The 24,600-nt window shown below is 43.2% G+C and overlaps 1 protein-coding gene across 2 annotated transcripts in view; it reads right to left on the reverse strand.

Annotated features, from left to right (window-relative positions):
• The window catches only part of setdb1b (SET domain bifurcated histone lysine methyltransferase 1b), a 115,548-nt gene that overhangs the window by 53,160 nt on the left and 37,788 nt on the right, over positions 1-24,600 (reverse strand). For both annotated transcript variants that reach the window (XM_059979973.1, XM_059979974.1), the window contains exons 8-12: positions 15,290-15,363; positions 12,467-12,657; positions 8,091-8,217; positions 7,444-7,579; positions 6,846-7,007 (exon numbers count right to left, since the gene is read on the reverse strand). In XM_059979973.1, the coding sequence (XP_059835956.1) occupies positions 6,846-7,007; positions 7,444-7,579; positions 8,091-8,217; positions 12,467-12,657; positions 15,290-15,363 (690 nt within the window). The remainder of the gene's footprint in view (positions 1-6,845; positions 7,008-7,443; positions 7,580-8,090; positions 8,218-12,466; positions 12,658-15,289; positions 15,364-24,600) is intronic.

Consider the following 24,600-nt stretch of genomic DNA (forward strand, 5'->3'; position numbering starts at 1 on the left):
ATCATTCAGGGTATAAATGCAATGAAAATTAGATTCATGCTACAGTACAAAGATCCCCAACCTCCAGGCCATGCCATCTTCTCACAACTCCCATCAGGCAGGAGGTACAGAAGCATGAAGTCCCACACCACCAGATTTAGGAACAGCTACCGTTCCGTTCTTTAAAAAAAATTTTTTATTGAATTTTCAAATAGGTTACAGAAAGAAAAAAAATTGTCAACCCTTCCCCCCTCCCCCCCCAAACATATCCCTGTGGGAAAAAAAAGGAAAGGGAAAAGAAAGAAAGAAAGAAAAAAGAAAGTAAGAATACCTGGATATCGGAAGATCCCCACATGCTCCATGGAGTTCATAATAGCTTTAATATGTATATTTAATTCTTTCCCCAGATAACCAATAATTTTGTCTTCGGAGCACCTATATATTTAATCCTATCTTTTGTAAATAAGGGTGCCAAATTTTCAGAAATATTTCATATTTATCTCTTAAATTATAAGTAATTTTTTCAAGTGGAATGCAGCTAAAAATTTCATTCTTCCAATGATCTAAACTTAAGTATGAATCTGATTTCCAAGTAATTGCAAAAGCCTTTTTGGCTACTGCCAATGCAATTTTTATGAATTCTTTCTAATATTTATTCAATTTGGATTTCGATTTTATCCCTTCAATATCGCCTAGTAAAAATAATGTTCGATTATGTGGAAGTTGTATTCCAATAATTTGTTCCAGTAAAACTCTTAAATTTGTCCAAAAAGGTTGAATTTTAAAACAAGACCAAGTAGAGTGTAAAAAAAGTACCAATTTCTTGATTACATCAAAAACATTGATCAGTTAAATTTGAGTTTAATCTATTTATTTTTTGTGGTGTAATATATATTTGATGTAAAAAGTTATATTGTACTAATCTTAGTCGAACAGTTATTGTATTTGTCATACTGTTGAGACATAATCTTGACCAACTTGTTTCATTAATTTTAATATTCAAATCAGTTTCCCATTTTTGTCTTGACTTATGAATTCTTTGTTTAATTGCCTGTTTTTGAATCAAATTATGCAAATATCAAATATTTGAATCAAATATTTTTTAAATTTTTCCTTTAAGAATTAAAGTTTCTATTTCATTAGGTTTTGGCAATAACATTGTTTGACCCAGTTTATCTCTTAAATAAGCCCTTAATTGGAAATAACAGTAAAGAGTGTTATTTGATATTTTATATTTATTCTTTAGTCAAATGACATTAATATACCTCCATCAAAACAGTCTCCTATATATCTAATCCCTTTGTGAAACCAGTTATATAAAAGTTGATTATCCATTGTAAAAAGGATAAGTTTATTTTAAATTAAAGGTCTCTTTGCTAATAAAGATTTATTTATCTCATCATCAACATTTATCTTATTCCATAAATCAATCAAATGTTTTAATATAGGAGATTCTTTCTTTTCCCGTATCCATTTAGATTCCCATTTATATATAAAATCTTCTGGTATATTTTCTCCTATTTTATCTAATTCTATTCTAATCCATGCCGGTTTATCTTCATCAAAAAAAGATGCAATAAGTCTAAGTTGATTTGCTTTGTAATAATTCTTAAAATTTGGTAAATGTAACCCTTTTTGTAACCAATTTTTCCAACGATATTCTTGACATCTTACCTTTCCAAAGGAATTTCCTCACACATTTATTTAACTCTTGAAGAAACTTCTGTGGTAATTGTATTGGTAGTGTTTGGAATAAATATTGTAATCTAGGGAATATATTCATTTTTACAGCATTGACTCTACCTATTAATGTTATTGGTAACATCATCCATTTATCAAGATCCTCTTGAATTTTTTTCAATAATGGCAAATAATTTAGTTTATATAAATACTTTATATCATTATCAATTCTTATACCTAAATACTTTATACCATTTATCAGCCATCTAAATTGAGTTATTAATCGACATTGACTATAATCTCCTTTAGTAAGGGGTAAAATTTCACTTCTATCCATTTTATTTTGTACCCTGATATTTTCCCATATTCCTCCAATCTAGAAGATAATTTACGCAATGAATGTAATGGGTTGGTTAGATAAAACAAAACATCATCAGCAATTAAGTTCTATTCCTGCTGATAACTCTGAAACCCATAATATCTGAGTCAGTTCTAATTAATTCAGCTAATGGTTCTATCGCCAACACAAATAAAGCAGGTGATAATGGACAACCTTGTCTAGTTGACCTTGTTAACTGAAATGATGTTGAAATTTGGCCATTTGTCACCACTTTAGCTTTGGGGTTAGCATTTAAGGTTTTAATCCATTTTATAAAAGATACTCCTAATCCATATTTTTCCAATACCTTAAGTAAAAAATCCCATTCCAATCTATCAAATGCTTTTTCTGCATCCAAAGCAACTGCCACACTCATTTCTTCCCTCTTTTGTGCCAAATGAATTATGCTAAGTAACCGAGTTACATTATCTGCCAATTGTCTATTTTTAATAAATCCTGTTTGGTCCATGTGTATTAATTTTGGTAAGTATTTAGATAATCTATTAGATAAAATCTTTGCTATTGTTTTATAGTCTGTGTTCAACAAAGAAATAGGTCTATATGATGTTGGCTTTAAAAGATCTCTGTCTTTTTTTGGCAATACTATTAGAATAGCTGTCGAAAAAGATTCTGGAAGTTTATGTGTTCTTTCCGCTTGGTATATTAGCTCCATAAAAGGAGGAATTAATAAATCTTAAAACTTTTTGTAAAATTCAGGCGGAAAACCATCTTCTCCTGGAGATTTATTACTCTGAAGAGATCCTACAGCTTCTTCGATCTCTTTTAATGTAAAAGGCACATCTAATCCCTTCTGTTCTTCTGAATTCAATTTTGGGAGAGTTATTTGTGATAAAAACCTTTCTATCTCAACAATATCATTTTGTGATTCTGATTGATACAGTTCAGAATAAAATTTTTTTTAAAGTTTCATTGATTTCTAAAGGTTAATAAGTAATTTTATTTACACTTGTTCTAACTGCATTAATCGTTTTGGAAGCCTGGTCTGTTTTTAACTGCCAATCTGTAGGATCTCTTCAGAGTAATAAATAATATTATGTATTATTATAGACTGGAGTAACCCCGTGAAAAATAATGACTAATTTACTGAATTTTAAAAGTTTTAATGTTAATGGGCTTAATGGACAAAACTGGGTCTAGACAAAAGTTAAAGTCTCCACCTACTAATATTTTATCGTGTGCATCAGCCAAATTCAAAAGAGCCTCTTGTATAAATTTTACATCGTTTTCATTTAGTGCATAAATATTCATAAGCGTCCATAGTTCTGAAAAAATTTGATGATGTATAATTACATATCTTCCTGCAGAATCAATTAATACATTTTGTATTTTAATTGGTAAAGTTTTGTTGACCAAAATTGCAACTCCCCTCACTTTTGAATTAAATGAAGCTGCTATAACATTTCGGACCCAGTCTCTCTTTAATTTCTGATGTTCTATATCTGTTAAATGTGTTTCTTGTGTAAAAACTATATCCATTTTCATTTTCTTAATATATGTTAAAATTCTTTTTCTTTTCACCGGTCCATTAAGCCCATTAACATTAAAACTTTTAAAATTCAGTAAATTAGTCATTATTTTTCACGGGGTTACTCCAGTCTATAATAATACATAATATTTCAACTCTCATAGTACCTTGGGGAATTATTTTAAAATTCTCCATGTTGCTATGTGTCTCCCCTCCGATCATCCAGGCAAAGAAAGATAAAAGAGAGATAGATTATAAAGAAAAACAAAAAAAACCCTGCTAATGTTGTGAATGAAAAAAAACACATTACCCCCCCTCCGTTGTGCGGGTCATAGCAAACGCCATGATTACACACGTGAATCCCGTAGCGATCGATCAGAAGTTCCCCCAGCTCCCCCGTAACATGAAAAAAGTATATATAAGAAAAAATAATATCACTACTCTCGATTAATATTTCTCAAATTTTTACCTTTCTCCCCCTGTATCATATAATTAAAAGTATATTTAAATATTCTTCTGTCCTTAATGTCCATCAATTCACTTCACTGTCCCCGTCTTCATCTTTAATCTGTTTCACTTTTAAATCTTTACTGTGTCTAGCGAATATTTGGGAGTATTTGTGCAAACTCCTCTGCATCCCGATGATCAATAAAAAATCTTCTTTTTCCATCATCCAAAATAATTTTCAGTGTTACCGGTTGGCACAATATAAATTTATAACCCTTTTCCCATAAAACTTTTCTCGCTGGATTAAATTCCTTCACAGAAAAGAACTGCTTTCCCTTCTATCATCAATGGCTCATTTCTCTTTCTGGCACATTGGGCAGCTGCCTTCAGGATCCTTTCTTTATCTTGATATCTTAAGCATTTTATCAAGATTGGTCGTGGGTTTTTATCAGGTTGAGGTTTTGGTCTTAAGGCTCTGTGGATCCTTTCGATTTCATTCAACTGGGTTCCCTCTTCCATTTCCAAATTTTCCGGGATCCATTTTTGAAAAAATTTTATTGGATTCTCTCCCTCTATCCCTTCTTTAAGACCAACAATTTTAATATTATTTTGTCTACTAAAATTTTCAAGCACGTCTATTTTTTCCAACAGTCGTTTTCTTTCTGATGTCCAGGCAAGAATATTATCTTCCATTTTATTCACTCTATCAATAGTGTCTCCCGTTATTTCTCCTGTTTTTTCACCATTTTATCAAACATAGTCTTCATATTTTAATAACTTCTTTTATTATTTTTAATGTTTTTAATTCTTTTAATTCATGCATTATTTGCACCAAAGCTTCTCTTATGTCTCCAGAATATCTTCCACCTCCAACCTCTTCCTGTTGTTCTTCTTTTACCTCCTCATCTTCATCTGTATGTTCCAGAGAATCCAAATCCACCTCTGGTTCATTTTCACTTCCACTTCCAATCGTAGCTGGGATTTGTAGTTCAAATTGCTTGTGTTTGCACATGCCCTTTCCATTGCACACGCGCAGTTCCTGTTGTTTCTTCTTGGAGACTGTTGAAGTTGCCGCCAATTCCTGTTCTGTATCGCCGGAGGTAAGATGCATTGAGTCCGAGGCTTCTTCATGGCAGCGGGCCCAGCTTGTACTGTCTTCAAAGTAGTAGTTTTCTTCTTTGGCTGTTTAGGAGGCATATCTAAGGAAAATCCTAAGTAGTTTAGACGTAGTTTTTAGAAAATATTTACTAACTTTTCTTCACTTAAACATTAATTTATTAGTTTTTTTACGGGAGAGCTGAATTTCCACGTCTCGATCCTACGTCATCACGTGACATCCCCCCAACCATTCGGTTCTTGACCCAACCCACATGACTCAAACTTCTAGCTCAGTATAGCGACACTGTGACCACTCTGCGCTACAATGGACATTTTTAAACACAATTTAGTTTAGAGATACAGCATGGTAACAGGACATTCCAACCCAAGTAGCCTGCGCCACCCTTGTGCTGATTAACCTAGTCACTGATTTCATTTGTAACCCTACCCTCCATCTCATGCAGAAACTGCAGAGTTGTGGATCCATCTCAGCCCAACATGTAAACCAGCCTCCCCTCCACATTTCTCACTGCCTCAGGGAAACAGCTAACTTCATCTAGGACTGCATACATCCTGAAGAATCTCTCTTCTTCCCCCTCCCATCGGGCAGAAGAAACAAAAGCCTTAAATCACATACCACCAAGTTCAAGGACAGCTTCAATCCCACTGCTTCAGACTCTTGAATAGACCTCTCATATGCTCAAAGAAGAACACTCGATTTCCCAATCTGACTGCATTACATTCTCTCTGTAACTGTAACTCTCTATTCTGCATTTTGTTTTCCTTTCGTACCAGCTCGAGATCCTGAATTACAGAATGATCTGCCTGGCTGACACGCAGACAAAAGCTTTTCACTGTATCTCAATATACGTGATAATAAGAAGCCCCCCCCCCAACATCCCACATCCAAATCCCTCCATCCAATACCTTCCCTAAAAGCTCACAACCACACCACCCTCATCCTGCAGTTCTTGTAGATTGGATACAGTGTTGGGAAGCATATGGTCGTGAACTTTGATAGAAGAAATGAAAGGGTTGACTATTTTCTAAATGGAGAGAAAATACAAAAAAAAACAAGAGGCACTAAGGGACTTGGGAATTCTTGAGCAGGATCCCCTATAGGTTAATTTGCAAGCAGAGTCTGTGGTGAGGAAGGCAAATACAATGTTAACATTCATTTCAAGAGGGCTAGGAATAAAAGCAAGATTTTACAAAGCACTGGTGAGGCCAGTGAGTGGCTTTAGGCTTTAGGCCCATTATCTTAGAAAGGATGTGTTGAAACTGAAGAGGAAGTTTACGACAATGATTCCAGGATTAAATGGTTTGTCATATGAAGAACATTTGATGGCTCTGGGCCTGTATTCACTGGAATTCAGAAGAATGAGGTGTGACCGCATTGAAATGCCTTGATAGAGTGGATGTGGAGATGATGTTTCTTTTGGTGAGAGAGTCGAAGGACACAGTGTCAAGACAGAGGGGCATCCTTTCAGAACTGAGATGAGGAGGAATTTCATTAGTCAGAGTGGTGAATCTGTGGAATTTGTTGCTACAAGTGGCTATGGAAGCCAAGTCTTTCGGCAGACACTGAAAGATTCTTGATTGGTCTGGGCATAAAGGGATACGGAAAGAAGGCAGAGGATTAGGGTTGAGAGCAAAATTGGAACAACCATGATAAAATGGCGGAGCAGACATGATGGGCCAAATGGCTTAATTCAGCTCCTATGGTCATTTTGGTCCTAGACTCCTCACCCCCCCCCCCCCCCCCCGATACAGTACCTGAAGGGCTGGTTGGCGGTAGGCTTGCTGGCCACATCGCTGGCAGACGACGATTCCAGAGACCCAGCTGGTTCCGCCTCTCGGGCTGCAGGTCCTGTCTGTCGAATGGAGGTACTCTTTTTTGCTACCTGTTTCCTGGATTGTGCCAAGCTGCCAGAGGTGCTAAAGAGGTGGTGGGTGGGTGGCGAAGAGGCAAGAAGAAAGGCATTCAGTGAGGACCTCCCCAACTCTCCCCAAATCTCTCTGTCCCTCCTCCTCCTCTCTCTCCCAGCCCTCTCCAGACCAGCTATTCTTCCTGCTCCTTCCCCTCCTTAGCTATTTCCCTTCCTTCCCCTGCTTGGCTCTCCCGCTCCCCTACTCCCTGACTCTCCCTCTCCCAGCTCCAATCTTTTCTCCCTCTTCCCTCCCCTCCCGCCAGAATGCCAGAGTTTTGGCAGTTTCATCCACCAGCACTTTATTAACCATATTCAAATGCACTGCACCACACCCTAATGCGGGTAGCGTGTCCAGCCTGCAGCCACATGCTTGCTTATAACCTCCACAGTTGCGGAGCGTCCCAACTAAATTTCACTGTGCAACCTTTTACCACACTACTTACTCCGTCTTATCAGGCGGTGAGTGAGGCTGAGGGGTGCGCATAGCCGGAGGTGCTGGCTGCTGCTGAGGGGTTTGGGTGGTGCTTGCTGTCAGGTCCTGCGTGTACTGCACCACGGGGCCCTTCGTCCGCACTGCACCTGGTCGGGGTGGGGGGGAAGGGAGAGCACAGACATTTAGAACCTAAATGAGGAGGAACTTCTTTAGCTGGAGGGTAGTGAATTCAGTGCCTCAGAGGGCTGTGGATGCCAAGTCATTCGGCATATTTAAAACGAAGCTTGATTAGTCAGGATATCAAAGGTAATGGGGAAAAGGCAGAAAAATGGGGTTGAAAGGGATAAGAAATGGAGGAATGGCCAAATGGCCATTCGGTCTAAATGCAGGCCAATGGGACTGGCTCAGACGGGCATCTTAGTTAGCATGGAGTTGGGTCAAAGGGTTCATCTCCATGCTCCATTACTTTGAGGCCTGGGGAGCATTAACCATGTCGTGTCAAGCAGCAACACTGGTCTGAGGGGCCGAGTGGCTACTTCTATACGCTACCCATAAACACAAATATTCAGCATCAGCACAAAGTCACGCTCTCCAGCAGCGAGATCCAGTCTACCCAGCCTTTGATCCCATTCCATTCCTCTCCCCAAGCAGACTCACCGACGTTGGGCCGGGTGCGCTGCTGGCCACTCTGCCCACCCTGTCGGAAGGCAGTGGTCATCTTCAGGTTGAACATGGGCTCCAGGCGGGTCGAGCCACGGTAGATCCACTCACAGCGTTTGTCATCCTTCAGGGAGAGAGACGGGATGGGGGTGTGGGGTGAGAGGGGAAGGGAACAAGGGGGTGAGGGAAGGAGGGAGGTGGAGAGGTAGGATAGGGAGGTGAAGAGGAAATTACAGTGTCACAGTAGCATTACAAATGCTCAAATATTAGAACTAAGAAACAATTAAAAAAAAAGTTTCCTTAAACAGTCATCATCAGACAGGAGGGGTCATCACTCCCCTGGTTATAGGTTGACTCAGTATGGGGCCTAATGGCCAAGGTAGCAGCACAGTTGCTTTAATCTATTTCTAAAAGTGCTCCTCTGTTCAGCCAAGATGGTATGCAGACGATGAGAAACATTGTCCAGAATTGCCAGGATTTTCCGCAGGGTCCTTTGCTCTACCTCAGCCTCAAGTATGTCCGGTTTGACTCCTATAACAGAGCCAGCCTTTCTAATCAGTTAATTGAGTCTGTTGGCATCACCCGTGTTGATGCCAGTGCCCAGCACACCACCGCAACAAGACTGGTAGGACATGGGAAGGAGAGGCCTGCGTACTCCAAAGGACCTCAGACTCTGGCCCTTCTTGTTCACAGCCTCTGTGCTGGTTCTCCACTCAAGCCTGTCATTCAGGTGCACCCCAGGTACTTGTAGGCCCTCACCATCAATAGTAACAGGAAGCAGTGCAGGCTTATTCTCCTTGAGTCCATCACCATCTCTAACTGATGTTGAGCTGCAGATGATTCAGCTTGTACCATTAGGCACATTAAGGAGGAGCTTTGGAGAGGAGGGGAGAGATGGGGGGAGAGAGGGGGGGATGAGTGGTGGGTGAGAAAGGGGCAGGTGTCCGTGGAGGGTGAGAGAGGGGGAGGTGTGGCAGGGAAATGGGAGGGGTTGTGGGGGAGAGAGGGAGGAGGAGGGTTTGCGGTGAGAGGGGGAGGGGTTGTGGGGATGGAGTACAGAAAGGAATCAAAACACAGCCTCACACGGACAGCAAACCCACTGGGATGTGGGTAGCACAAGTAGCCATGGCAGGGAGGAAAACTTAAGCGCTTCAATCCCACTGTTACAAAACTTCTGAATGATAAAGGTGCACTTTTGGCCTCTCATTCCACCTGGTCACAGCCCATGTATTTTATTTGTCACTGTAACTGTAACACTAAATTCTGCATTGTTTCTCCTTTGTACTGTCTCAGTGCACTGATATTTTGTATGAATAGCATGCAAAAGTATTTCACTATACCTCAATACGTGTAACTAATTAGCATTGGTCAGACCGTGGAGCAAGAGGCTGGAGGTTATGGGCTGACTTTGCTATACATTGGTCAGGCCTTAGCTGGAGTACAGTCTGCAGCTCTGAATGAAAAACACAAATTGCTGGAGGAACTCAGTGGGTCAGGCAGCATCTATGGAGAGGAATAAAGAGGTGACGTTTCGAGGTGACCCTTCATCAGGGTTGGAAAGGAAGGGGAGGGGGGTGAAGCCAGAATAAGAAGGTAGGTGTTTGGGGGGGGTGGATGGAATACAAACTGGCAAATGAAGGGCAAAGCCAGGTGAGGGGGAAATGAAGTAAGCTGGGAGGTGATAGGTAGGAAAGGCAAAGGCTAGAGAAGGAATCTAATAGGAGCAGAGAGTGGGCCATGGGAGAAAGGGAAAGAGGCGGGCACCACAGAGAGAAGATGAGTAGGTGAGAAGACAAAGGGTAAGGGGGAGCCAGAATGGGGAATGGAAAACGAGAGAGGGGTGGGATAAATGTTAAGAACATTGGCTTCTGTTTTCATACTTTTTGCCTCCTTTAGTTCAAAAGAGCTTCTATTAGACTGGGAATGCTGGAACATTAAACTCAGTCCATCCTCTTCTCATCACTACCATCAGGGAAGAGGTACAGGAGCCTGAGGACACATACTCCCCTCCACCATCAGGTTCCAGAATGGTCCATGAACACCACCTCGTTATTCCTGTTTTTGAAACTTACAGCAACTTTTACGTCTACTGTCGCAAACAACAGATTTTATGACATATGTCAGTGATAATAAACTTGATTCTGATTCAGTTCCACTACATTACTCTGAGTGCCCTGATGGAAGGTCTTGGCCTGAAACATCAATTGTTTATTTCCCTCCTAAATGCTGCCTGACTGCAGAGTTCCTCCACCATTTTGTGTGTTACTCTGGATTTCCAGTAACTGCAGAATGTCTTATGTTTTTGATGTACTCTGAGCTGCAATTCCTAACAGGAATACGGAGAGAGTACTTCAAATCAGAAGTGCCTTTCTTGAGGAAAGGCCCTAATCAGTGTCACCTTCGATGTACTGCACCTGATCCCTGGCAAAGGGACAAAAATAAAAAGGCATTGCACAGCACTGATGTACAGTCAGATCTTGGAGTCTAGCTCACTGAAAGTCAAAGTAAGTTTATCAGCGTATGTACATGTCACCATATTCATTTTCTAGCAAGCTTTTACAGTAGAACAGAGAAATACAATTGAAACAATAAAATCTACAAAGACTAACAAATAAACTAATGTGCAAAAGAAGGCAAGCTGATTTAGGTTTGTCTAAATCAATAAACAAACAAACTTCTGTCAGCTCTGGTGGACTGAGCTGTCTGTAGACTTTTCCATTCCTGGCCATTGGTGTTTCTATACCAGGCCGTGATGCAACCAGTCAATATACTCTCCACTGTGCATCTGTAGAAGTTTGTCAGCTGTCAAACTAGCCACTAGTAGATAGGGTAGTAAAGAAGGAAAACGACATGCTTGCCTTAACTGTTTGGGGCACTGAGTACAGAAAGTGAAATTTATTTGTTATTGGCGCATGTACCAAGGTACAGTGAAAAGCCTGTCTTGCACACTGTTCACACAAATCAGATGATTACACAGTGCATTGATGTAGAACAAAATAAAACAGTAACAGAATGCAGAATAAAGTTTAACAGCTATAGAGAAAATGCAGTTCTGGTAGACAATTAGGTGCAAGATCATAATGAGGTAGACTACGAATTTAAGAATCTATATTATCAAACTAAGGAACCATTGTGGTGTGTGAGAGAACACCTGGGTGGGGAGGGTCTGTCAATCTTTACTGGGGCAGCAGAAAGTGTAGACGGAGTCCATGGAGGGGAGGCTGGTTTCTGTGATGCATCCGAGAGAGAGAAAGAGGATGACTCTATGATCTGCCAAATCACACCGGGGTTGTATCAGGTTTCAGTGTGTTGCTCCCTCCTCATCCAACACCCCCCGCACCAAGCAGGGAGTGAGAGAGCCGTAGGAATCCCTCATTTGAGATGTAAACCCATAAGTAGAGGGATGCTCTCAGACTGGGGAGGGGGAATGAAACACAGGGTGGGAGATGCCAGAGTTCCTAGCTGGGAACACATCAGCCCTATGGGGCTTCTAAATTCAGGAAGGAGGGTTACTTACCTGCTGGCTAGTGCTCAATTTTGAACTCATGTGCACAACCATTTTGTGGCACCTTGCTGTGCAGATATTTTGCTGTTGCAATCCCTGTATTGCAGTCACAATAATTCAATAGTAACACTGTTGATCAACTTCCTGAGGACGTGAGATCCTTTCTAAATGTACGTCCTCGCATTTCAGACAAATTTGACACAACCCTCAAATTACGTTATTCAGTAGAGTGAAGCACTGACCCCAGTGGAGGGGAGACGGAGTGGGTTGGCAGTTCCCAATGCCACGGGCAGCCCAGGGGAGAAAGAACGAAGCAGACAGCTTCACACACAAAACGCTGGAGGAACTGAGCAAGTCTAGCAGCATCAAAGGTGAGCCAAAACCCTTCATCAGTGACCTGTTCTGGGCCTCCTACCTCAGGAAGGGGAGGTTTGTCTCAGAGTGGATGCTATTTCCCCAGATACCGTTAGGCTGAAAGAAATGCACCTTGAGGAATAGTTGCCCTTCAAGTGCAGATTCAGGTAAGAGACAGAGAGAGACAATGAACGAATGAGAAAGAAAACGATTGAATAATTCCTCTCCGATGGCTGAGCTTAGTCCAGAACAAGGGGATCTGGCCAGAGTTTCCACAGAAACAGAGAGTGGGGAAGCTGAAGCAAACTTGCTGTGGGGTAAACTGGAGCTGTTAGATGGGAGGTGGACAGGAAGGGGGCATTTTCAGGCTTCCAGAACAAAGGCCGGGAGATGGAACCAAGGAACTGACCGGGGCCACAGTCTGTCCCTGACTGACCTCATCCTACTCTGACAATTGGACTGGATCTGCCACAGACTCCCAGCAAAGGGACATCTCCCTGCAAAAGCAGCTTACCAGGAACAGGATTTTGACCAGGCTGCCATCGACTTCTTCCACCCGAGACTTCCACCAGGTGCCCTCCCATTCGGTCTTGATCTGCTGGCCATTTTTCAGCAGCACCATGGGCCTGTTTGGGTAAGCTGTGATGTACTCCTCGATGAAGTCACGGCAGGAGACGTCCTCGATGTCCTCCCAGGTCTTTGCCACTTCAGTACAGAAGAGAACCATTACTGAGAAAACATCCACACAGTGCTAGGAGACCTCCTAGGGGGTCGAACTAAGACCTCCTCTGCACTGCAAATCCCCACTGCCAACCCCCCCCCCCACCTCACTGGAAAGTGGTGTTGAGGACATCAGGCTCAAAGGGCCAATAGGGCTGTCACTGCAAACTTCCTCTGACCTTTCAGGTCACAGCAACATCAGTACTGAGAAAGCCCATGTGGCCCAGCCATGCTGGTCCTCCAGCCTGCTCTGACCCATCTCAAAAGACGTGATACAGCATGTGCACAGGCTCTTTGGACCCACTCACACATGCTGAACGAGGTGCCCATCTAAATTCTTCTATCTATAACTTTATGCCCCAAATTCTCTCCTTTAAATCCCCTTTGGGCCTAGGCCATCCCAAGTATCACCAGCATTCCTGCTCCCCAGATCTGAGGCTTCACAGCTGCCAGTTCACAAGTGCCATCCCATCTATCACTGACTTTTCCTGTAACCTATTCTCCCACATTCCTTGTCAATCCCCCCTCCCACACCAGAGGGGCAATCAACAGCAGCGATTAACCCTGCGACCAGGCACGCTGTTGGAATGTAGGAGTGAACAAGAGCACCACGGGAAACCTGTGGGGTCACAGGCAATGTTTCCTCTAAGGTGTTTACGTGTGCGCACACACACATCTTTTGCTAATAGCGCACAAAGAATTTGCGTCGTGATAGATTGGGACCTGGGGGAGCTCAGGATCCGCTGTCCGCAGCTGCTGCTGAGTCAGGAGTAAGTCAGTGTAAATATAAACTTGTGGACATTGAAATAAACACGATTTGAGAATTACTGATCCATTAATTTTTATGCGTTAATGGCAACTATCAATGTAACAGAAATACTGGGCATTCAGCAGCAGCCGCGGGCAGCTGTTCCTGAGCTCCCCGGGTCCTTAAGTCCAACCTCACAACACAAATTCTTTGTGCACTAGCAGCAAAAGGTGTGGCAAACACCTTGGAACATTGGGAGCGTGCGCGCACGCACACAACAGCATATTACAGCGCAAGTGGCAAGAACTTAATTCCATCCACTGTAAGCAGTTTGTATTTTCTTCTCATGAGCACATGGTGCTCCAGGTGCTCTGGTTTCCTCCCACATTTCAAATATGTACAGGCTAGTAGGTTAATTGGCCTCATTGGTGTAATTGGGCAGCGCTGGCTTATTGAGCTGGAAAGGCCTGTTACCATACTCATCTAAGACCTCATCTACTCTCCCTGATAGCCATGACCCTCTTTGTCCTGTCCATAGCCACAACTTTCCTCAAAGCTTAGTGCTGCTCAGCAAGTCCTGGAGATTGACCTCTACCTTGTAGAGGTAAAAGGCTAGCTCTTGGACAGCTGCTCATAGCCATCCCTAGACCAGTGGCATTGATCAGCATGCCACTGTCTCCCACTCCATCACAGATCTCAGCACTTCAAAAGGTTGTCCTGCAATAGCCTCGTAGATCCCAAGTCAGGACAAGTTCATTGCACCTGTACTTCACTGCACTTGTACAAGTGATGATGAAAAACTTGCTTGCAACAGCATTACAGGTATGTCAGTACAGTCAACGTACAAAATACAACTGACACTTGAAAATTATACTGAATACAAAACTGCAAAAACAAGGCATTAGGGCAATAAGACAAAAAGAAACAAGTCCATGATCTTGCAAGAGGAGGTCTTTAGCTTTCCATTGTTGAGATAGTGATTAGAATTATGCAGATCAGTTCAGGAACTGATTGGTTGAAGGCAAGTAGATATACCTGAATCCTGTGGTGTGGAACTTGACGGGTCTCATCCTATTTTCCTTTGCAGATGCTGCCCAACCCACTGAGTTCCTCCAGCATTTAGATTTTCACTTACTGTTGCCCAGTAGAGTGGACTCGGTTCAAGAGGAGCTTACCACTGCGAGAGGCATTGTCGTAGTGGCAGATAGTAAATCAGCCATGATGGAATAGCAGAGCAGACCCAATGGGCCAAATGGCCTGTCTTATGGTGGTAGAAAGGTACAGCACTGAACTAACCCTTTGATCCACTGAGTCCATGCCTACCATCAAACATCCATTTAAACTTAATCCCAATGTGTTCTCCCCACACTCCCAAGAGCGGACCCCAGCTTCCACCTCTTATCCACACATCCTTCCCCACCATCAGCAGTATCTACAGGAAGTGCTACCTCGTGAAGGCAGCATTTATTATCAAAGATACCCACATTCCTTGTCAGGTGATCTTCTTGCTTCATCCATTGGGTATGAGATACAGATGCCTGAAGTTCCACACCACTGGGTTTGGGAACAGCTACTGCCCTTCAAGCTCATGAACCAGCTGTCACAACCCTAATCACAGCCTCAGCAACAGAACACTACAGACCATCTTTTGCACTACCGTGGACTTGTCTGCCAGTGCAAAAAGGACTTCTTATTGTCTTCTGCAATTTGTGTATAATTTATGCACAATTTATAGTCTGTACGTACATTCTTGCGATGCTGCTGCCAAGTTTTTCCATTGTATCTGTCCTCATGCACAGGACAACAAACTCGACACAAGGGGAGACTAGAGTCAGCTAGTTAACCTATTAACCTGTTAAAGGGACTTACATGGTCTGCAGATGGGGTACAGCTCTGACAGGGCAACATAGGAGGCATAGCCATCATCAAAGAAAATAAGGAACCTGTGAAGTGAGTGAAAGCAGAGATTTAGCAGCAGAGCATCACTCAAAAAATGCGGAAATACAACGAACGGCCAATAAATGCAGAATGCAAATACAAACCACAGACAAGTGCCCCTCTTAACTTCTTTGGAAGTGGGGCTCTCCATGGAAAGAAAGGTTCCATGCTAAAGTTAAAATCCCTGTCTAAATTAAAAGTAAATCAACCAGGTAAATTGGCCATAATTAACTAACTGAAGGGAACAGTAAAATGGGACAAAGTGAGGCACAGATACAAGCAAATCTTTAGAAACATGAAGGACTGAAGGCACCGGAATATTAAGACCAACAATCTGTTAAGAAACTCAGTTGGTTGAGCAGCATCTGTAGTAGGGGGCGGGGGGAAGAGGAATTGTCGAAACAGCATGTCAAGACCCAGCACCAGGCAAAGCTTTCTCTTCTTGCATATTGTCTCATTGTAAGGTGGTTCCAGACCCTCCTACAGCCCAAGACATGGTATGGGTATCGGTTTATTATTGTCACAAGAACCAAGATACTATGAAAAGCTTGTCTTGAATACTGTTCACACAGATCAGGTCATTACAGAATGCTTTGAGCTGCAATAAAACAATAAAGGTACAGAATAAAGTGTGAAAACTACCAAGGAAAGCACAGTACAGATAAATGGCGAAGTGCAAGACCATAACCAGGTAGATTGTGAGGTCAAGAGCACATTTTATCGGATATGAGGTCCGTTCAATAGTCTGATAACAGTGTGACAGAAGCTGTCCTCAAGCTTGGTGGTACGAGCTTTCAGGCTTTTGTATCTACTGCCTGATGGGAGAAGGGAGAAGAGAATGTCCAGGGTGGATAGGCTCTTTGATTATTCTGGCTGTTTTATTGAGGCAGTGAGAAGTACAGACATAATCCACAGAGGGGAGGCTGGTTTCCGTGATGTGTTGAGCCATGTCCACAACTTTCTGCAGTTTCTTGTGATCATGTGCAGAGCAGTTGCTGTACCAAGACATTATACAACCAGACAAAATGGTTTCTATGGTGCATCAATAAAAAGCTGACGTGGCCATGCCAAATTTCTTTAGCCTCTTGAGGAAGTAGAGGTGTGAGCTTCCTTGGCTGCGACATCAATGTGGTTGGACCAGGACAGGATATTGGTGACATTCACACTAAGATCTTGAAACTCTCAACCTCTACACCACTGATGTAGACAGTAATGTGAGCACCGCCCAACTTTCTGACATCAGTGACCAGTCTTCGTTTTGTTGCCATTGACAGAAAGGTTAATGTATTTATTCACTTATTTAGTGATACAGCACAAAGAAGGCCTGTCCAAGACAAGCCAATTAACACTAGCCTAATCATGGGACAATTTACAATGACCAATCAACTTATTGGTATGTCACTGGACCATGGGGAGGACATGCCGAGAGTCATGACAGAAGGGTGCAGGAATTGAACTCTGAACTCTAGAATGACCTGAGCTGTAACAGCATCGCACTAACCACTATGGACTGTGCACCAAATGTGACTGTCACGGTAGAATGCTGCTAAGCTCTCTATCTCCTTCCTGTACTCTGACTCTTCGTTATTTGAGATACAGCCTCCTACAGTCGTATCATCTGCAAACTTGTAGATGGAGTTACAGCAGATTATGGCCATGCAGTCATGAGAGAACAGAGTAGAGTCCAGGAATGAGGACGCAACCTTGTCGGGTACCAGCATTTGGAATAATCATGGCGAAGGTGTTGCCGCCCGTCCTTACTGATTGCAGGAAGGAAAGGGTCCATTTGCAAAGGGAGGTGTTGACTTCCAAGGTCTGGGGTTCGGTGATGAGTTTGCTTAGAATGATAGTATTGAGGCTGGAGCTACAGTCAATAAGTAATAGTTTGATGTAGGTATCTTTAATATCCAGATGCCCCAGAGGTGAGGCCAGGGAAATGGCATCCATGATAGATCTGTTCCAGCAGGAGGCAAATTGCAATGTCTGAGAAGCTGGAGTTAGTGTGCCATGACCAGTCTCTTCTAGCACTATGGGCCTTCAGTTAAGGGGGTCCTCATTGAAAGACCAAGGTAGGGTGGACATGGAGAGGGTGTTTCCTATAGATGGAGAGTTTAGGACCAACCAGAGGCCAGAACCTCAGAAATGAAGTACCTCTGTCCCTTTAGAACAGAGAGGAGGAGTAAATTCTTCAGCCAGAGGATGGTGAATCTGTGGAATTCATTGATATAGACATGTGCAGAGGCCAAGTCATTGGGTATATTCAAAGTGGAGGTTGATAGGTTCTTAATTAGTAAGGGTATCAAAGGTTACAGGGAGAAAGCAGGACAATGGGGTTAAGAGGGATAATATATCAGCCATGACTGAATGGGCCAAATGGCCTAACTCTGCTCCTATATCTTATGAAACTCAATGGATCGTACAGATCTGTGAAAGGAAAGAAACTGTCAACAACAAACTTCGACAATCCCTTCACCACCCCCACCCCACAGATACTGCTCGACCTACTGAGCTCCTCCAGCAGATTGTTTTGTTGCTCCAGACTCCAGCGTCTCCAATCATCCTTGGCTCTTAAATCAGTAACTAATCACATAGTTACATAATGAAAAGGACTTTGCCTTTAATTCACCAATAATAGCTACACTGTACTTTAATTTCAGAGGACCAATAGTGTAGGAGTAAGAATTACTCTGACCTTTTACCCTCGCCCACTGACAAGATCATGTGGCATCAGGGAGCTGCAGTGGGTTGAGGCATGTAGAACAATTAGGCTGATGTGCTCCAACTAACTGCAGAGTACCAAGAATGGTTTTTAGCTAAAAATAGTGCTATCTTAAACAAGTCACATTGGCTGGGATCCTCGTCAAGAAGTAAGCAGTTGGATGAGAGCCAAAGTTTCAAGGAATTGTCTCTATTAGAGTCATTGAAAGATACGGCAGAGAAACGGTGCTTCGCCTGCTGCTCTACTCCCTTTACAACCACCACTATGTGGCTAGGCGCAATCGCTGTTAGCAAAATCTCAGGTGGTGATGAGGAGGCATACGGGAGTGAGATAGATCAGCTGGTTGTGTGGTGTCACAACTTCAACCTCACACTATGAAGCATTCAGGACATCTTCAAAAGGCAATGCCTCAAAAAGGTTGCATCTATCATTAAGGACCTCCATCACCCAGGACATGCTCTTTTCTACCATCAGGGAGAGGAAGGTACAGGAACCTGAAGACACACTCTCAGTGTTTTATGAACGGTTTCTTCCCTCGCCATCAGATTTCAAAACACACAATGAACCAACCCACAAACACTCCCTCACTATTTTTGTACCACTTATTTAATTTTATATTTCTAATCATAATTTATAGTATTTACACCTTGCAATGTAGGGCTGCCACAAAACAACAAATTCCATGACATAAATGTCAGTTTTATTGATTCTAATTCTGAGACCGTGCCAATTCATTCTTATTCTTCCCACATTCCCTTCAATTTCCCCCAGGATTCTATCCCTCACAATGATTTACAGCAGCCGATTAACCCGCTGACCCCACACATGGTTGGGATGTGGAAGGGAACACCAGGTCACAGAGAATGTGCAAACTCTGCATGCACGTGCACACACATGCACGCATGCAAACAAAGCTGGAGGTCAATTTTGAACCCTTTCCCAACTAGCTCTGCTAAATGTGTTGTTTAATTTTTTTTAAGTTAAAAACTATACATTTTCTTTCCCAAGATTAGGGAGTTTTAAAAAGGGAGAGAAAATGAAATATTGTATGCAGTTCTGGTTGGTCCATTACAAGCCATGTGGGGGCTTTGGAGAGAGTGCAGAAGACACTACCTGGATTAGAGGGTATGAACTCTAAGGAGAGATTGGACAAACTTCAGTTGTTTTCTCTGGAGCTGTGGCGGCTGAGAGGAGAACTGAACTGACGGAAGTTTATAAGTAAATAAGGCAGACAGTCACAGATTTTTCCCTAGGGTGGAAATGTCAAATACTGAAGGGCATAGGTTTAAGATGAGGGGGAGGGGGAAGTTTAAAAGGAGATTTAGGAGGCAAGCTTTTAGTATTCAGAGAGTGGAGGGTGCCTGGAACTGGCTGCCAGGGTAAGTGATGGAAAGAGATATGATAGTGCTGTTTAAGGGGCACATGAAGGTGCAGGAAATGGAGGGATGTAGTTTGTGTGCAGGCAGAAGAGTTTCAGTTTAATTTGACATCACAGCTGACACAGACATGTTGGGCCAAAGTGCCTGTTCTTGTACCATTCTGTTCTATGTTGAGTACAGTGATTAAAAAATAAGCTCTTATCAAGTCCTCAGACAGAGGCCACCTGCCTGTCTCTCCTGCTGACAGATCTCATAGTTGTACAGCCCAGAAAAGAGTCCATTGGCTCACTGAAGCCATGCTGACCACCTGCCCTCCCACTTTATAACCCCGCTCCCCCCATCCCAACATACCCTTGTCAAAGCCCCACAGCCGCCCTGCCCTGGAAAACTCTCTTGCAAAGGAGGTACAAGCTGATCCAGCTAAATGTAAACAAGCAGCACAAAGGGACCAGTGGTTGTGGAAAAATAAACCTTGGGTCAGGCCGTTGGGCCCTGCCTGAGCAATGTCATGCTGCCTGTCCTCCTCCAAGCAGATGATAAACATGTTGTTCAAGAGGAAGAGGATGAGGATGGTCATTTTTATGCCGCATACAAGAGAAAAATGCAGTCCCTCCTTTGGCTGAAGTTATGCACCAGAAAACACCCTCTGGAGGTTAATTAGCCCTCTGTAGCCAGCTCACTGGGCAGTGAATACCAGCGTATGGCTTGATCAAGGACAAAGCTAGCAGAGAAGCTACATGGGTCCAACCTGTGGACAGAAGCAATAGAGCCCCCTTCACCCCCCGCCTCCCAGCCAATTCTCCATGACTCCAAACCCCTCTTCAGGCCAGTTTACACAAACCTCTCAGCCCTGTAACTGAGCCATTGTGAAGGAGGAGTGGGTTGGGGGGGGTGCTGACATCAGATTCTTGAGGCTATACAAAGGACTGCAGATGCTGGAATCTGGAGCAACACCCAAGCTGCTGGAGCAACTCAGTGGGTCGGGGGGGGGGGGGTATGATGGTTGACACTTCAGGTTGAGACCCTTCGTTTGGACTGGGATTTTTCAGGCTTTCCCACTTCTAAAGGGATTGAATAAATCCCCAGAGTATTGATATTATACTTTGAGCAGGAATATTCATTTCATAAGACCAGAGTTTTTGACCCCAAACATCAGCAATTCCTTGTCCCCCACTCCACAGATGCTGCTTGACCTGTTGAGTTGCTTCAATGTATTCTTTGTTGCTCTGGAATCCCATAGTTTGTACAGCCAAGAACACCCCTACAATGTCTTCGCTGCAACTCACATACTTGCCTTGCTACTTTGATGTTGCGAGAATCACTATTTTTACCACCCCCTCAGGCACTGTGTCCCAGATTCTAACCACTCCCGCGGGGAAATAAAAGATTCAGCCTCAGATGTCCTCTAACCCAGCGAGTTACCCAGAGAGTAGAGAAGGCACCTCGAAATCCAGGAGAAAGTCCCTGGGATGGGAAGATACTGACACCCGTCTATCCTCCCAGATGGGAGTGGGAGAGGTACAAGGAGAAAGGGTTTCTCTCGAGGGCAGGAGACAGTATTTACCACTTCAGCAGCCCAAGATTAAAACGGATGAGGATTTGCTGTTCTCGACAGCCTGCAAGAGGTTGGTGTGCACAAACAGGCAACAGCACGACCAATACTGCAGTGACAATGGATTTGAATAAGGGCATCTCATTGGTTGTGGAAGATCTGGGGATGCTTAGGAGATGTGAAAGGCACTCTAAAAATGCAAGTTTTCTCATGGGGTGGTTGCTAGGATTGCAGGAGTTACCAAGATCTCGTGCACTGCCGCACCCACGCTAACATGTTGGTCCCAAGACAGCCGAGGAGGCAGCTGGCTGAATTCCTCGTGCATGTGTCAGTGTATGGGGTTAACACAGTGGAGAGTGCTGCACCCTAGTGTCCAGTGGTGCATACTACACCCTACTGACACAGCCCTAGCAAACTCCTGAATGGAACCTGTAATGCAGTCTTTCTCCCACAGCACAATACGACATAGGAGCAGAATTAGGCCATTTGGCCCATTTAATCTGCTCCTATTAAATGTGGCCAATTTATTTTCCCTCTCAATTCCGTTCTCCTGCCTTTAACTAATATTTGACAATCTGTGCATCGCATCTACGCCGTAGGGTGACGTGCACCTCCCCAAAAAAGTAACTCGCGCGTTGCGGCTATGCAGACCGCAACAACTGTGATTGGTCCTCTTGGTTGCATCTCATTTCCTCCCACGCACTTCCTGTTGCTTCTTCTCCACTATGTCTGTACACCGATACGAAATAGATGAACCAAATCGTCAAATCTACCTGCCGACATGCGAAAATGTTTGAAATGCATTTCCTCGTTCACGTCTCTTATGAAGAAACTCAACACAGTGGCATAGAGACCTACGGCCAACTAGTGTTTTGGCGCACACCAACGCATGCTCGCTAGGCATAGAGCCTACGCAGAAGTGAAAATCAGGCCTACGGCGTAGCCCATAAGCACAAGTATAAATCAGCCTTTACTAATCAAATCCAGTTTAAATATACCCAATGACTTCCACACACTAGCTAAACAAATTCTTCTTCAACTCTGTTTTTTAAGAGAAGTCCTTGTAGTCTGTGACTGTGCCCGATGGCAGCAGAGCAGTTAGAGTAATGCTGCGACAGCACCGGTGACCAAGATCAGAGTTCAATTCCCATTATCGTTTGTAAGGAGTTTGAATGTTCTCCTCGTAACTGCGTGGGCTTCCTCCAGGTGGTCTGGATTCAAACACTCCAAATGTTGATTTATTTAGAGATAGTTTGGAGCAAGCCCTTTGGGCTCACCAAGCCATGCCACACAGCAACCCACCTATTTAACCCTAGCCTAATCATAGGACAATGACCAATCAACCTACTAACCGGTTTGTCTTTGGACAATGGGAGGAAACCAGAGCACCTGGAGGAAACCCACCCACTTCACAGGAAGGACACACAAATTTTCTTACAAAGGACACCAAAATTGAACTCCAAACCCCAATGATTCAAGCAGTTGCGCCAACTGCTACACCACCTTAGCGCCTGCTATTTTGGTGCTTAAGTATGGTGACATTTGTGGGCTCTGTTAGGGAGTATACTGGAGTTAAGTGAATATAGCAATTCAAGCAAGAACCAGTCTTCAGTTAATATAAATTGTAAACTGCAAGCAGTAAATTGAAGTTAAAAGCACAGGCTGTCCGCAAAATGATGACCATGAGACACACATCTATACATCAGCCAAATGTAAAAAGACAATGGGGCTATGTTAATTGGCTTGCACTGATCCAGATAACTATAGGTTTAAGTAATGTGCACCATTGTAAACAAATTCAAGGAAGCTGACACAATCTCTTGGCTCTGTCAATAGTTGAGTGTCAACCTCTCTATTGCCAGGTTTTTTTTAGAATATCTGTATTATTCAGTTTCTCTCAGCAAATGTATTTGAACCTTCAGAAGTATATCAAATACAATGAGTTTCCACTGTTAAGTATTTTTCCTCAAAGGAACCATATGTCAATCCAGTGTATTGAAGTAAACAATGTAACTATTGAACTATTGAAATTGTATTGAATCACCTACTATTGCCTTTTACCTTAAGGTTATAAAAATGTGATGTACTTTTGAGTTTGTGAGACACTGCTGAGAAGATCTCCAAGAGACTATCTGTTTGTCATAATAAATAAAGACTTTCATATCCACAACCTCAGTGTTTCTCCAGTAAATTTGATCAGTCATAAGTCATTCAACGCAAACAATGCATTTCACTGTATGGAAGTGTGACAAACGAAGCTAATCTTCATCTTCAATTCTGAGCCCCATATCCAAGAACAGATATGCTGGCCTTGATGAGAGTCCTAGAGATTCACAGGAATGGTTCCAAGAATGAAAGGCTTAACACACGTGGAGTGTTTAATGCCTGTATTTGGATTTTTGAAGGATGAAGGGAAAATCTCATACTTAAAAGTCTGGATAGAGTGGATGAGCAGAAAATGTTTTCAATAGTAGGCGAGAGAGTCTAGGACCAGTGGGCACAGCCTCAGAAAACTGAGATGAGGAGGAATTTCTTCAGTGCTGAATCTGTGGAGTGTGTTGCCACAGAGGGCAGTGGAGGCCACATCATTGTTTATACTTAAGGCAAAGAATGAAAGGGTCTTGATTGGTAAGGGGAGGAGAAGGCAGGAGAATGGGGTTCAAAGAGAGAAATCAGCCATGAGTGGATAGCAGAGCAGATTTGATGCACTGAATGGCTTAATGGTCACACTCAGTTGGCCAGCCTAGGCTGCTCCGGCAGACCACTTAAACCAACCACCTCTACCACCAAGAACAGCGGGCACAGGGGTACACCATCCCAGCTTGGAAATACATTGGCCATTCAATCACTTGTGCTACATCTAAATCAAGGGAACTACTCACTCAACAGCACTGCCAGAGCACCTTCCCCATGTGGATGCAGTGGTTTAAGATGGAAGCTCATGCCAACTTGCTCTCTACACTCATGTGCCAAATAAACCTAAGCTCAACTCAAAGTTACAGATGACACCACAGTTATTGTTGGTTAAAAGCGCAGATGGCGACGAGGATGTGTACAGGAGTAAAATAGATTGGCTAGTTGAGTGGTGTCACAATCTCACACTCAACATCAGCAAGGCCAAGGAATTGACTGTGGACTTCAGGAAGGGAAAGCTGGGAGAATACAGACCAGTCCTCGTCAAAGTGTCGGCAGTGGAAAGGGTGAACAGCTTCATGGTCCTTGGTATCAACGACTCAGAGGATCCATCCCACCGCAACATATTGATGCAAACACAAAGGCAGGCCAGCAGCTATACTTCATTAGGAGTTTGAGGAGATTCAGGATGTCACCAAAGAATACTGCAAATTTCTACAGATGAATGGTGGAGAGCATTCTGGTGCGTTACCATCTGGCATGGAGTTCCAATGCAAGAGGCTGCAGAGAGTTGTAGACTTAGCCAGCTTCATTGCAGGCACAAACCTCCCCACCACTGCGACATCTTCAACAAGGACCCTCACCATCCAGGACATGCCCTCTCTGCATTAATATCACCCAGGAGGAGGCACAGGAGCCTTAAGACCCACAGTCAATGATCAGGGAACAACTTCTTCCC

Source organism: Hypanus sabinus, chromosome 9 (assembly GCF_030144855.1).
Source record: "Hypanus sabinus isolate sHypSab1 chromosome 9, sHypSab1.hap1, whole genome shotgun sequence".
Lineage (NCBI taxonomy): Eukaryota > Metazoa > Chordata > Chondrichthyes > Myliobatiformes > Dasyatidae > Hypanus > Hypanus sabinus.